Source organism: Eulemur rufifrons, chromosome 3, assembly GCF_041146395.1.
Source record: "Eulemur rufifrons isolate Redbay chromosome 3, OSU_ERuf_1, whole genome shotgun sequence".
Taxonomy (NCBI): domain Eukaryota; kingdom Metazoa; phylum Chordata; class Mammalia; order Primates; family Lemuridae; genus Eulemur; species Eulemur rufifrons.
Window position 1 is genome coordinate 4,317,447 of NC_090985.1, and position 14,035 is coordinate 4,331,481.

Here is a 14,035-nt window from a genome sequence, read left to right on the forward strand (position 1 = left end):
GAGCAGGGCTGAGGACAGCGCCCTGGGCTCAGTGTCATCGAAGGGTGAGAGGGGACGGAGCAACCTGTGAAGGAGGACGTCCAGGAGAAAAGTATGATGGAAACCGCCGGGTGGCTCTGCAAGAAGGGCTGAGTGAGATGCATCAGAGATCTCGGGCAAGGTAAGGACCAAGCCGGACCCTGGGAACGTAGCAACTCAAGGGTCGCTGGCCACTAGGTGAGAGCAGTGTCGGAGGAGGGTGGGCACAGAGGCTGATGTCACCAGCCAAGGAGGGCCTGGGCCCTGACAGGGTAGACACAGCAAGGACGCCAGCCCTGTGGAGAAGCGGAGCCACCGCTGGGGAGGGGTTAGGCGTCGAGGGAGGGTTGTTTTTATTCTTTAAGAAGGAAAGTCTTGAGCAAGCAAATCTCGGCGGCTCTAGCTGAAAATGCATCTGGACTACAGAACGGTCCCTGACGAGAACAGAGATTCTGTCTAGGCAGCTGCGGCCGGACACTAGAAACAAGCCGGACAACGTGCTTCCCCTCCCTTCCCAGACCAACCCGCAGGTTCCATCTCAGCTTGCTCCACTCGCCATGTCTGTCACCAGCTGCACTGCACTTGGGCATGTCACCTGACAGGGAACACAGGCACTGGCCCAAGAAACCCTTTCCCTGCCCTGCAACTCCTCCTGGCTGCCTGGGCTGCAAACAGCCCCAGCACAGGGTGTGATGACATCACCCTGCTCGCCCTGGGGGCGAGACACACAGAGGATCAGGAACTGTCTAGATGGCCTGTCCGGCTGATCCTGAGAGCCACCTCAGGGCAGCGGGGAGGCCTGCGGAGACGGGCCCCAGCCAGGAAGGAGGGTGCCCGGGGCGGCAGGACCCCACTGCAGAACTGGGAATCTCTCCCCCCAGCAACAAAAAGGCGTTTTCTGTCTGCAAGATGGGGACTTTGGTGGAAGAGAAGCTATGTTCTAGGTTAAGTGCTGACTGTATACGGAGGGAAGGAAATGAAAGATAGCGGAGGTGACCCTCAGTTTCCTAAGGTGGCATGTTTACCACTAAGTGAGGTCCCTGTGCTTGGTTTGCTCTCACAGCCCAGGACACACCTCTGGGGCCTGCAGCATGTGAGACGGCAGAACAACAGGGCAGGTGGTTCCAGGCGGTGGGTGCTGCCCTGGGAGGGGAAGGGAGTGCCAGTAAGCCCTACTATGTGCCGCTGTGAGGGCCTACTGTGTGCAGGTGCCTGATGTGTGAGGACTCACTGATCCACAAAGCAACCACGGCACATGCAACTGTCCCTTCTTCACAGATGGGTGCCCTGAGGCTGGGAGATCTTGGCCACCTGCGCAAGGTCATGTGCCTGCAAAGAGGCAGAGGCACCTCCCAGCCACCAGGCAGGTTGCCAAGGTCCTGCCGTGACCCCGAGGTCTGCACTGGGTGCAGTTCTGCAGGCTTGTTCCCTGTCTGCAGGGGTAGCGTGCCTCCCCACAGGGGCCTGAATGCTCGTGTCCCAGCAAACCCATTTGGTCAAACCTAATCCCAGGGTGACAGTACTAGCAGGCGGGGCCTCTGGGAGGTGATCAGGTCATGGGGTGGAGCCCTCATGAACGTGATGGGTGCCCTGATGAACGAGGCCCCAGCGAGCTCCCCCGCCTTCCCAACATGCGAGGACACAGACAGAAGAACATCGCTATGACCAGCAAAGGGGCTCCCCTCACCGGAACCTGACCGTGCCGGCACCCTCATCTCAGCCTCCCGGCCTCCAGAACTCTGAGGAAGAACTTTCTGTCGTCTCTGAGACACCTGGTCTGCGGTTTCATCACAGCCTCCTGCACGACTACGACGAGCCCCTCCAAGGAAGAGCCAAGTGAGCTCTGGCCGCGGCCTTGTGCAAATGGCCTTGTCAGCTGGGCCTGCTAGTGCTAGACTCAGGGAAGAAGGAATGTCCAGCTCGTCTAGGCCAGCGGTTCTCAGTGTGGTCCCTGCACCAGCAGCAGCACCTGAGACTTTGTCAGAAATGGAAATTGAGCCTGACCACAGAGTTTGGGATTCAGCAGGTCCGGGGGGGCTGTCCCGGACGCTGCTGCTGCTCCTGCTCATCTGGACACACCCTGAGAACCACTGTGCTCGGGGAGCAGACCCAGCCCCCGGGCAAACGCCATCGCCTTGCCAGGAAACGGGCCTCGATGGCAGCACTAAACCCACTAAGGACAAGGCCCTGCCCCCTCCTCTCCCTGGAGGGTCTGAGCCAGGGCTCTTGATGACTTCCCAGGGCTGTCTGGGCAACCCCCACCACCATGTCCCCAGACCCCAAGGCTTAAGTCCTGTCACTAGCCTTAGGCCACAATGAACCACAGAAACCCAGAGCTGGAAGATTCCTCAGAGACAACAGCTGCAGGGTCCACAGCACCAGCATTACCAAAAAGCAGAAAGGACTCCAAGTCCAGATAGGCTGGAACCCTGGCTGCGCCCTGGACATGCCCCCTGCTTTCCCGTTTGTGCCATCCCTTCGCCCTGAACCACCGCACTCTGCCCCTCATGCCTGTCTCTGCCGGGATGCCTCATGCTCAGCAGATCTCTCCTGCCGGGACTGTCGCCCCTCCCTCCTCCCAGCCTTTCCTCCCATTCCCCCCCCTGAACATCACGCCCACTAAGGCTACAGGTGACCCCTTCATTACCAAAGCCACCGGCACCTTCAGACCTTATCTTGTTTGATCTTTGTGTGCAAACTTTGGCACTCTTGACCACTGGCACTGCAGTCTGCATCAGTCAGACACCTTGAGACCCTCGGGACATGAAAACATCTCCCTTCATCCTGGGTTTGCTCGGGGATAGAATCTGGGCAGCAATGGTGAGCACCTGCGGGGGCCTGTCCCAGAGGCGGAGCGACAGTGCAAGAAGGCGCAGGTGTGCTCCCAGGCCAGCCAGTCCCGGGAAGGACGTGCAGCTGGGCCTGGGGTTACGTGCTGGGAAGTTGCTAAGAGGGAGACAGACAGAGCCAAGCAGGAATGACTAACCCAGGGGACACGGCTGGGAGGTGACTGCCACATCGACTGTGCTGGAGTCCAGGCCCAGGGTAGGCTGAGGACTGAGGACCCCCAAGGAGAGATGCTACAACCTCCAGCAGAGACCAGTTGGACCGCGGCCCAGAGGAAGCAGCTTGGACTCTGAGAATCCCAGCGAGCTCAGAGAATTCCCCGGGCTGAACTTGGCCAAAGGCCTTGGACTAGGTCCACGTGATTTATAGAAAGAACTGAGAGAACCGAGCACTCGACATGGCCACCCCTGCCTTGAGGACAAGTCCCAAGTGTACATGTGTGTGTGTGCGTGTGTGTGTCCATGTGCATCTGTCTGTGAGTACACAGGAGTGCATGTGTGTGGTATGTGGGAGTGTGAATAACATTGTGTGATTAGTGAGACGTGAGAAAGGGAATTCTGGGGCTGTGGAACACTTATTTTCAACCCTCCTGCATCTGGCCCAACACAGCTGCGAATGCCATTGGCCAACACACTGGCCAGGAATCTGTCCAGGGGACAGGGCCTCCCAGGTGCCAGGAAATGGCTCGTGTTTGGCTGGAAATGGTGAGGCCGCTTAATGATAAACCCACTCATTGTTATTTTCTCTCAATTCAATAATGTCAAAGTCTTTTGCCACCATTAATATGTTTTAAAATTATTGCTGTTATGTAGGGAACATTTTCTTTTGAGACAAGGCCTCACTATGTTGCCCAGGTCAGACTTCAACTCCTGGGCTCAAGGGATCCTGCCACCTGAGCCCCCACATAGCTGGGACTACAGACATGTGCCACCGTGCCCACCTTTTTGTTTTTGGAGGACAGACATGATGCCACTGGTTCCTACTTACACGATGAGGAAGAAAATATCCCTTGCCTGAAGTCCAGGGACGGGGCCGGCTCTGGCTCTGCCCTGACTCACTGGGCGATCCTGGCCGGCCCCCTGCTCCTCTCTGGCGCTTGCTGGGACCATGGCAATACAAAGAGGAGACCCAAAGACCCCTGGGCTCCCTCCTGTGACTAACGGTCTAGGAGTTCACGACTCTGAAGGGTGATTCGGGGCGAGAGGCAAGTGGCAAATGTGTGCACGTTCTTCCAGAAGGGGAGGAAAGATGGAAGGAAACACAGCTCACCGGCCAGGGAGCAGACACAGCGGCAGGCCAAGTGACAGTTCAGTGCTCGAACAGGACAGTAGTGGGGTGGGGTCCTGGTGGACGGCAGCCGCGTGGCCTGGCCAGCTCCTCTCCGCCAGCTCCTCTGGCTCACTGGGCTGTAACTTCCCTTTGGGGATCAGCTTACATGCCCATCTCGCTGACCTGCACCCTGCGCCGTGGACACAGCAGCACATCCTCAGCTGCGTGCGTCCCTCACTGTCCCCTCTTCCTGCCTAGCTCCGTGTGTCCAAATCTGTTCTGCCCTGAAGCTCCACATCGAATGCCACCTTCTGAAAGAGTCTTCCTCACCATCCCTCATCGTAAAGGACCTCTCCCTAGAGCCACTCCCCAGGCACTGCCCTTTGCACCTGTCTTACTGCACTTGAATGCAGCTGCCTGCCAGGGGGAACTGCAGCGCTGTGTGTTTGCTTTTTAAGTGTGAGGAGCTCCTGGAGCTTCTGTCTGGGTGGACACAAGAAGTCAGACCTTCACTGCTCTCCCCTGAAACCCTGGGTGGCCTCCCTACTTCGTTATGCAAATGTGGAGGGCACAGCCCCCTTCACCCTAAGGGAATGGGGTTAGGGGACCTTTGGGGACTGACAGAGGCTGCCCCTCCCCATATCCTCTCTACACAGAGCTGGTCTCAGAAACATGATGGGAAAATTTGTCCGGGGAGGGCAAGAAGACTCTTGAGAAGACAGGAACCTGTCCCCTCCCTTCTGCTTAGGGTGAGACTCTTAGAACCCCTCGATGGCCTGGGCGTTCCCCACAGGGTCTGCTGGCACACAGACACTCAGGCTCCAAGGGAAACTTGCCAGAGGTCAGGTCAGGGTAGGCAGGAGGGTCTGGACTCATGAGCGGCTCAGCACCAGCCCAGAAGTCCGTGGCCAAGTCCATGGCTAAGGCTGAAAGGACCACTGGGCCCAGCAGGGTGGGGAGGCCCTGGGAACAGTGGCCAGAACAACGATCAACAGCAGAAACCTCTGGAACCTGTGCATGGAGTCCCGCACAGCAGTTCCATGGTCACGGTGGTCTAGGATAGGCCAGGGCGGGCAGCCCCGATTGTCCTCTGTGGGGCCCCGGGTCAGTGCTGAGTGAGCGGGTCCCAGGTCTCTCTCTCTACCCGGCCAGTGGAGCCCAGGCCTGGAGCAGCCTCAGGGTCTCAGACAGTCTTGACGTGAGACAAGCAGAGGAGGACCACACTAAAGGGTTCTCGCTAAAGATGGTGTTTAGGCACTTGAGCAGTTTCCTGGAGAAATAAGAAACACAGCCACAGGCCCCCCAGAACAATGCAGCAGGTCACAACAACAGCACACACAGGCCGCCCTGTTGTGACTTAGGACTGGGGCTCTGCCATTAGACAACAAAGTCTCTCAGTGTCTTTGTCTCAATTTCCCCTATCATAGTTAGCAGTGCATTAAGTGCACAATGAAGTTTTGTTGGAAGGAAGGAAGGAAAGAGAAAGAGAGGCAGGGACTATGGGCTAGGAGGATGCAGAGGAGGAGCTGTACTTGCAGCTGGATTAATAAGGGCAGACTTCCTGATGGAGGTGCTCTTGAGAGGCCTTGAAGGAAGTGGATGGTTTGAGCCTAAGTGTTCCTAGAAACTGTTCACAGACCCAGAGTCCTGGTGACACATCAGGTCTCAGCAGGAGACCAGAAGAGACCCCCACCCCTGCTCCTTGTCCTCAGCCTTCCAGCAATTCTGTAACTTCGGGGTCATCTCAAAGGAAAACAATACAAAAAAAATCTCATTTTTGGAAATGTTACCAAATATGGCAAAAACATATCACCCGCTGAAGACACTGCTGGGCCCCTCCCAGTACTAGCCTCTGCCCGCGGGACTCCTCCCACCCTTCCTGGCCGGGCTGCCTTGCCCAGACCCCTTGCCAGCTAGAGGTGGCTGGGCAGCGGCCACTGAAGGCCTCTAGGACCGAGAGTCAAGCTGACCTTAAAGGCAAAGACATCATCAACCAGATTCTCCCCCAACATGAAGCTGGAGCCGGCCCTGGTGTAGCTCAGCAAGATCTGAAATTAAAAAACAAACAAAACCAAAACACGGAGTGAGGCTAAGAAGGGAGGAGGCAGGAACCAGTAGCCAGAAAACCAGGCTGGATCAGGTGGAGAAGCCGTGACTGCCTCACAGCCAGGGCCCGGTCTAGGTGGGAGACAGGGACACGAGGCCCAGGCAGGTTGGCCAGGGACGTAGTCCCCTGGGCCCTTACCAAGGGTTGGGTGCCACCTGGCTGGGTGTGTAAAGCACGATCGTGAGCACCGGCTCCTTCTGAACACATTCTCCAAAAAGACACCTTTTCAGTCAATTTTAAGGAAATGCTCTGAGTCGGGAGTGGTTAGGACAATACAGAAGGGACGGTGAGGAAGCAAGACTACGAGATGTGTGGCGAAGGCTGTCAAAGGTGGTGCCTCTCGTGCCTGCTCAGTCCCCTGACAACCAAGGGCACAGCCTTCTCTCATATCGTCCCCATCCCGGGCTCACGGACTGGGCGTTTGAGTCCAGCCACACTTATACGGGAGATCAGTGTTAGGTCCCGACTTGCACTGCGATTACAGGGACAAGTCACGTCTCTCGCCCAGGCCTCAGCGTTCCAGTCTGTAAAATGGGGAGGGGCCCAGAGCAGCAACTCTGTCTTTTCCTCCACAATAGCCACGTGGGTGCTGGCGTGGGGCCAGCGGGTGTGCACAGCCGGGCAGGCAGGACTGCCAGCTCACCCCACACAGAGCACGCGGGAGAGCTGGCCAGCGGGAGGCGAGTCGGGGGGTTACACTCATGCCCTCGATAATTTATGTTTCCTAAGGTGAAATAAAATGACAGGAGGCCGTTGGTTTAACCGAGCTCCTGCATGGGCCCAACAGAGCCACCCAAATGGAGTCCCTCGTGCTCCAGTTCCACGTGTCCACCCGGGAACCACGTTGCTGCTCGGCCTCCCGCGCAGTCGGGAGAGGGAGAGACACCAGCCAAGCCCCACCTGGCAGGGGAGGGGAGTCCCCTCTGCTTCAACCCCTGCAGGGACGACAACTGCGAAACACGCAGCCCCCTCTTGTTTCCTGCCGTCGTCAGCCCTCTTCCCTCGTCCAAACCGCAGCCCTCTGCTCGCCTCCCCGGAATACTCACTCCAGCCTGCAGAACCAGCTGTGCCCCGACTCTAGAATCCCAGATAAACGCCTATCAAGCTCTTTAAACTAAATCTGCTGTCATCTCGTCTTCTGACAAAAGTCAGTCATGATGGGTGCACAACAATGTGCATGAATTTAATGATACTTAAAAATGGTTGAAATGGTAAACTTTATCTTATGTGTATTTTCAAATAATAAAAAAGAATAACTTCAATAAATGTTATTTTAAAACTTACACACACAGAGTAAATTCTTTGAAATTTTTTTTTTTAGCACTTTAAACTATTTTAAGTTACAAATCACTGACCACCTAAGCCACGTGCCATGGTCAGGCATCCTGAGATCGTCGTGTCTGGTTTTTTCTTCCACAGAGGTCCCAGCCTCTCAAAGGACACTGTGTCCAGCTGGCGGTACCTGGTCTGGGGCCCTGTTCACACCCACCCGCCTAGTCCCGCCCCTGCTCTGTGGCGTCACCACCCACCACCCCCCAGCCTAGTGGCTTCTCCCACATTCCCTGGCAGCCTAGGATGTCCCATGTACACACCTCGATCTGGTCACCCAGCCACTGGAACACAGTAAATCCTGGTTCTGTTCTGATGACAAAGAGTCCAAGGACAAACTGCAGCGCAAGGCCCCAGGACACGGCCTGCCAGGACACCTGTTACCCACCCGACAGAAAGGTGTGGTGAGCTCAGCTCCTGGGGGATGGGCAGGGCACAGGGTGGGGTGAGGGCACAGGGCATGGGCCACTGAGGGGTTGTGGGAGCTTCATCCACCTGTCAGACAGGGGCTGGGCCCATCCAGAGCCCCGGACCACTTGCCAATGGTCACAGTCTCCCTGGGATTCAGAATAGGCCACGTTCTAGGCAGCAGCGGGCCAGGGCAGTGGGTAAGACAAAATCAAGAACCCGTGTGAAACTAGAGCAGCCTTGGGCGAGCCACAGCACTGTGTCCCTGGGCCATCACTGGGCAGGGGGAGCCAGACTTGTGCCTGGGTGTCTGGCCTCCTGAGAAAACAGATCGGAGGACCAGGCTCGGACTGACCAGAGGGCCTGTCACCAAGGAAACACATGCCTCCGAGTCTGCACTTGATCTTAGCCAAAGTGGTCGAGAAGCAGCGGCCTCTGAGTCTGCAGAGACATCCAGGCAGCGTCCCCTGCCCCACTGGGGAGGTTGAGGACTTCTGCTAAGAGAGGTGACAGCCCACTCAGGGCCTCTAGTCCTGGGATCTCCTTCCCCAGCCTCACAGGGACCCTGTCCTGATACCCACTGTCTTCCCGAGGCTCTGAGCCTCCGGGGCTCTCCCAGCAGGAGCATAGAAGACAGGGTGTCTTCTGGCAGGGCCAGAAGACAGAGGCGTCCACTCCCTTCCAGCCCCGGCCTGACAGATCAGCACTCACTGCGCGGTGATGCTTCGAGCAGGCAAAGAGGACGGCGATGAACACACACATTCCTGCAAAGGACACCAGCTGCTCAGGCCGCCGGGACGTGTCCAGAGACAGCCACAGGACCAGGACCAGGAGAGCCGCGAGAGCTAGGCCCCTGCAGGGGAGAGGCGAAAGCCATCAACATGGGCATGTCCCCACCTATACACACACACACACACACACACACACACGAGCACCCAGAGGAAGGGCACTCAGGGCAGAGAGGAGGAGAAAGGATACAGCACCGTGGCAAGAGCACGAGCTCTGGACCCAGACACTAGGAAGTCCCGCTCTAGCTGTGTGGCCCCTGGCAGACCCACGGGCCTCTCTGATTCTACTTTCCTCACTGGGCAAATGAGGCCAAAGACCCCTCATTTCTCGAGGCTGCTGAGAGGATTAAATAAGAGGATGTGTGTACGGAGCTTAGCATGGTGCCCAGCACATGGCTTCACCCAGGTACGGGACTCTCACAGCTGCTATGACGCTCAGCCCAGTCTCTGGCCTCAGGGGAGGAGGGGCCTGTGCAGCCCAGGACTGAGCACTATGGGCCACGCTCCCAAACACCTAGGAGCAATAGTGTCAGTCTGGATCGCTGAGCCAGGCACCTGAGACCAAGGCCTGGATCCAACCTTGACAGCAACGCTTCCCTTCCTGGGTCTGGGCTTTGCTTGTCCAGGAGACAGCCCAACGGGTGGGACAGCCCAGCTCTGGGCATCAGGCGCTCAAGGTCTGCCCCCAACCTGGTCCTCAACTCACTGGGTACTACCAATGACAGCTAATGTTCATTGACACCTATTATGTGCAGGTAATATGCTGAGTGCTGAGAAATACTGTTACTGTCCTTCTTTTAGAGATGAGGAAACTGAGGCACAGAGAGGCTAAATACCTGTCCGGAGGCCACCCGTCTAGAAAGTCACAGAGCTGAGATTTTAACCCAGAGCCTATGCAGCAAGGTCTACTCTCTTCAATGCAGTCTTAACTGGCTCCTAAGAGGGGACCCGCGATCTGAACTCAAGCAGGCTAACTCCGGCCAGAGTCCACCGTTTCTCTTTCTGCTCATGTTTCAACCTCCTGTCATCCCACTCTACACGCACAGGTTTTGCCTTGCCTGTGTGCCACCTGGACATCTCTTTGCTAGTTTTCTGGATGTTGAATGCATGTTTTGGTTTTTTGTTGTTTGTTTTTAACTGCTTTATTAGGCAATGGCTGATACACAACAAATGCACATTTTGAATGTATTCCATTTGATGTGTTTTGACACACTATACGCCTTGACGTCATCACTACAATCAACATAATGAACATACACATCCACCCTCCTCCACAGTTTCCTTGTGCTCCCCTGTGATTCGTCACCTCCACTCTGTTCCTGGCAACAACTGGTTTTCTGTCACTAGATTAGTTTGCCTTTTTTATAATAGCATTTCATACAAATAGAACCACACAGCACTTTTTGTGTGACTTCTTTCACTCCGTGTAATAAGTATGAGATTCATCTGGGTTTCTGCATGATCTAATAGTTCATTCCCTTTTATGGCTGAGTACTATTCTGTTTCGTGGATATACCACAGTTTGCTGATCCATCCATTCACGGATGGACATTTAGGTGGTTTCCAGTTTTTGGGTATTACCGACAAAGCTGCTAGGAACATTTAAACCTTCACGTGCAAGTCTTTGTAGAGATACATGCTTTCATTTCTCTCCAGTAAATGTCTGTAAGTGGAATATGTAGATTACATGATAGGTCTAACTTTTTAAGAAAGGGCCAACTTGCTTTCCAAAGTGATTGTGCAACTTTTACATGCCCACCAGCTGTATACAAGAGTCTCAGTTGGTGTATGTCCTTGCCAACGCTTGGTGTGGTTGGTCTTCTGAACTCCAGCCACTCTAACAAGCACATAGTAGTATCTCTTTCTAGTTTTCATTTGCATTTCCCTGACGACAAATGATGTTGAGCATCTTACCATGTGCTTATTGCCACTTATGTATCTTCTTTAATTAAATGTGTCTTCAAATCCAGTCAAATGAGTCCATTCTTAAATTGTGTTTTCCTTATTAATGAGTTTTGAAAGTTCTTTATATATTCTGGTTTCAAGGGCATTGTTAGATATGGGATTTTGAAAAACTTTCCCCCTAGGCTTATCTGTTTATTCTCTTAACAATATCTTTTGAAGAGCAAAAGGTCCATTTATCAATTTTTTTATGGATTGTGATTTTGGTTTTGTATCTAAGAAATATTGGCTTAACTCAAGGTCATAAAGATTTTCTCCTATGCTTTTTAAAAGAGTTTTTATAGCTTTAGGCTTTACATTTAAGTGTGTGATCCATTTTACATTAATTTTTGTTTAAGACGTATTTTTTAGAGCAGTTTTAGGTTCACAGCAAAATCGAGAGGAAGGAGCAGAGATGTACTATACACCCCACTCCTGCGTGTGCACAGCTTCCCCATTACCAACATCCCCACCAGAGTGGCACATTTGTTACAATCGGCGACCTACACTGACACGCTATAGTCACCTACAGTCCATAGTTTACTTTAAGATTCACTGTTGGTGTTGTACGTTCCACGGGTTTGGATAAATGTACAATGACACGTATCTACCATCACAGCATCACACAGACTATTTTCACTGCCCTAAAAGTCCTCTGCGCTCTGCCCACTCATCCCTCCCTCCTCTCACCCCCAACCCCCGGCAACCACTGATCTTTTTACTGTCTCCATAGTTTTGCCTTTTCCAGAATGTCATAGAGCTGCAGTCACACAGTGTGGAGCCTTTTCAGAATCGCTTATTTCACTTCGCAATATGCACTTAAGTTTCCTCCATGTCCCTTTATAGCTTGATAGTTTCTTTTTAGCATTGAATAATATTCCATTGTCTGGATGTACCACATTTTATTTATCCATTCACCTATGGAAGGACATCTTGATTACTTCCAAGTTTTGGGAACCATAAATAAAGATGCTATAAACATCCATGTGCAGGTTTTATGTGCAGCATATAGTTAGGCAGCATAGTAGTTGGGTGTTGCTTTGTTATACAATCTTACTTTTAATTGGGGTTTTAGACCATTTACATTTAATGGAATTATTGGCATAGGTGGGTTTAAATCTACCATTTTGCATTTATTTTCTGTTTGTCCCATTGGTTCTTTGTTTACCTTTTCCCTATTTTTCTACTATCTTTCAGATTTATATTTCTTAAAGATTCTCCCCCTTTGACTTATTAGCTGTAACTGTTTGTTGGGTTATTTTAGTGGTTAGCATTTATAGTATACATCTTTCACCTATTACAATCTACCTTCAAGTGATGTTATACTACTTCACATACACTATAAAAACCTTACAACAGTATAATTTCATATCTTCCCTCCCAACATTTGTGTCTATTTATATTTACTTCTTTTTAAAAAAATTTTTTTAGAGATAGGGTTTTGATATATTGGGTCACCTGGAGTGCAATGGCTTATTCACAGATGCAATCATTGTGCACTGGAACCTCAAACTCCTGGCCTTGAGTGATCCTCCCACATCAGCCTCCTGAGTAGCTGGGACTACAGGTGTGTGCTATTTACTTCTAAATATAATATAAATCCTGTAATATATTGTTATTATTTTTGCTTTACAAGTTGATTATGTATTTAAAAGATGTTTAAATAATAAAAAAAATAGTCATTATATTTACCCATGGAGTTACCAGTTTGGGGGCTCTTCATTCCTTTGTGTAGAACCATGTTGAGCCTAAGAATACTGAGGTATAGAAATGCCCCCTATATTTCTGGAGACATGATTTGATTTCAGAAGTCAAATAAGGCTTTGCCTTAAAGAAAAGATAAATGTGTTAGTTCAAAAGCTGCCTCATCTCAGGAGGGCATCTTGCTGGTCAGTAGAAGCTGCACTTCAAAGAGACAACTGTAAACTGGGCCTTTGGTTCTCACCTGTTTTGAAAGACCAGGCAGGTCTTTTCCTTAGAACCAAAAGGTTGCCAGAGCTGACAGGTAGACCCCCCTCCCCCAGATGAGAGCTGATCATATAGATATGCTAATGCCCAAGCCGGCCAAATGGAACCATGTGGTTAAAGTAATTAACACAAAGCACAGCCCATGTTGACTTCTGGGATCATCTCTGTCTCCAAGAACACAATCACCGGAGCCAAGATGTCTCTGTCTGTTGCTAAAGTAATAGCCTTATCATAAAACTTAGAAGTTTGCCCCAAGATGATTTTATAACTCATTGTTCCCCTAGTTAGAGCTAGTTAAAGGATCTGTAGTAGCCTTTTAGGAGATTTTGACCCTACAGCAAACTGCCTGTTAGTATGAAAATCCCGTTGCTTGGCAACCGGAGCCTGTATGTACCCTATATAATACCTGTGTGGAGTTTCAGTCGGAGAGATATTTTATGCGGGTAAAATATTTCCATCTGGATACCCTCCTTTATCTATTTTCATAAACTTTTACTTTATAAACCATATCTTTGGCTCTGTGTATTATTGCTATTATTTTTTATTTCTGTTTCCTACTATATTTTTCATCCTTTGCGATGACCCCTGCCTGAGAGACCTGATCGGAAGAAAAAAATCTCTTTGCAGGGAGCGTAGCTAACTAACTCCCTGCATACTGGCATAGTCAACTTAAAGACCTGATTGGAACAAAGAGAAAAGGACCTCTTTGTGGGGAGCGTAGCTAACTCCCCGAAGAACCAGGTTTCTATCAGGTATCATTTTTCTTCTATTTGAGGAATTTCCTTTAACATTTCTTATAGTGTAAGTCAGCTTCGTGCCTGTAAAATTATTTCAGCTTTTGTATATCTGGAAAAGGTCTTATTTCCCCTTCTTTCTTGGAAGATATTTCACTGGTAAAGAATTCTAGGTTGACAGGTTTTGGGGTTTGTTGTTGTTGTTTATTTTTCCACCCTTTTTCACATATTTTTAACAAGAAATCTGCTAGTAATACATAACTTTTTGTCTTTTCTTCTCCAGTTGTTAAGTTTTTCTTTTTATCGCTGGTTTTTAGCAATTTGATTATGGGCTGCCTTGCTTTCATCTTCTTCATGTTCCTTGTGCTGGGGGTCCATGGAGTTTCTTGAATCTTTGGCTATAAAATCTTCAGGAAATTAGCAATTTTTTGGACATTATTTCTTCAAATATCGTTTCTGCCCTCCTTCTGTTTTGGTGACGTCAATTGCACGCATATTTGCCCACTTAAGGTTGTGCTATGTTTAATTGATGCTCCTCTGTTTGACTCTTTTGGGTTTTGGCTAAGATTTATTTATTGGGCAGGGCTGAGAAGCATTTATTCTGGGGTTACTTTTTTTGTTGCCAC

General features: G+C 51.2%; 1 protein-coding gene across 1 annotated transcript in view; it reads right to left on the reverse strand.

Moving 5' to 3' along the window:
• Positions 1–14,035, reverse strand: part of LOC138381921 (sodium/nucleoside cotransporter 1-like) — a 49,318-nt gene that overhangs the window by 19,404 nt on the left and 15,879 nt on the right. Inside the window, exons 6-8 of the mRNA XM_069466566.1 lie at positions 8,690–8,831; positions 7,834–7,947; positions 6,105–6,182 (exon numbers count right to left, since the gene is read on the reverse strand). Coding sequence (XP_069322667.1) covers positions 6,105–6,182; positions 7,834–7,947; positions 8,690–8,831 — 334 coding nt within the window. The remainder of the gene's footprint in view (positions 1–6,104; positions 6,183–7,833; positions 7,948–8,689; positions 8,832–14,035) is intronic.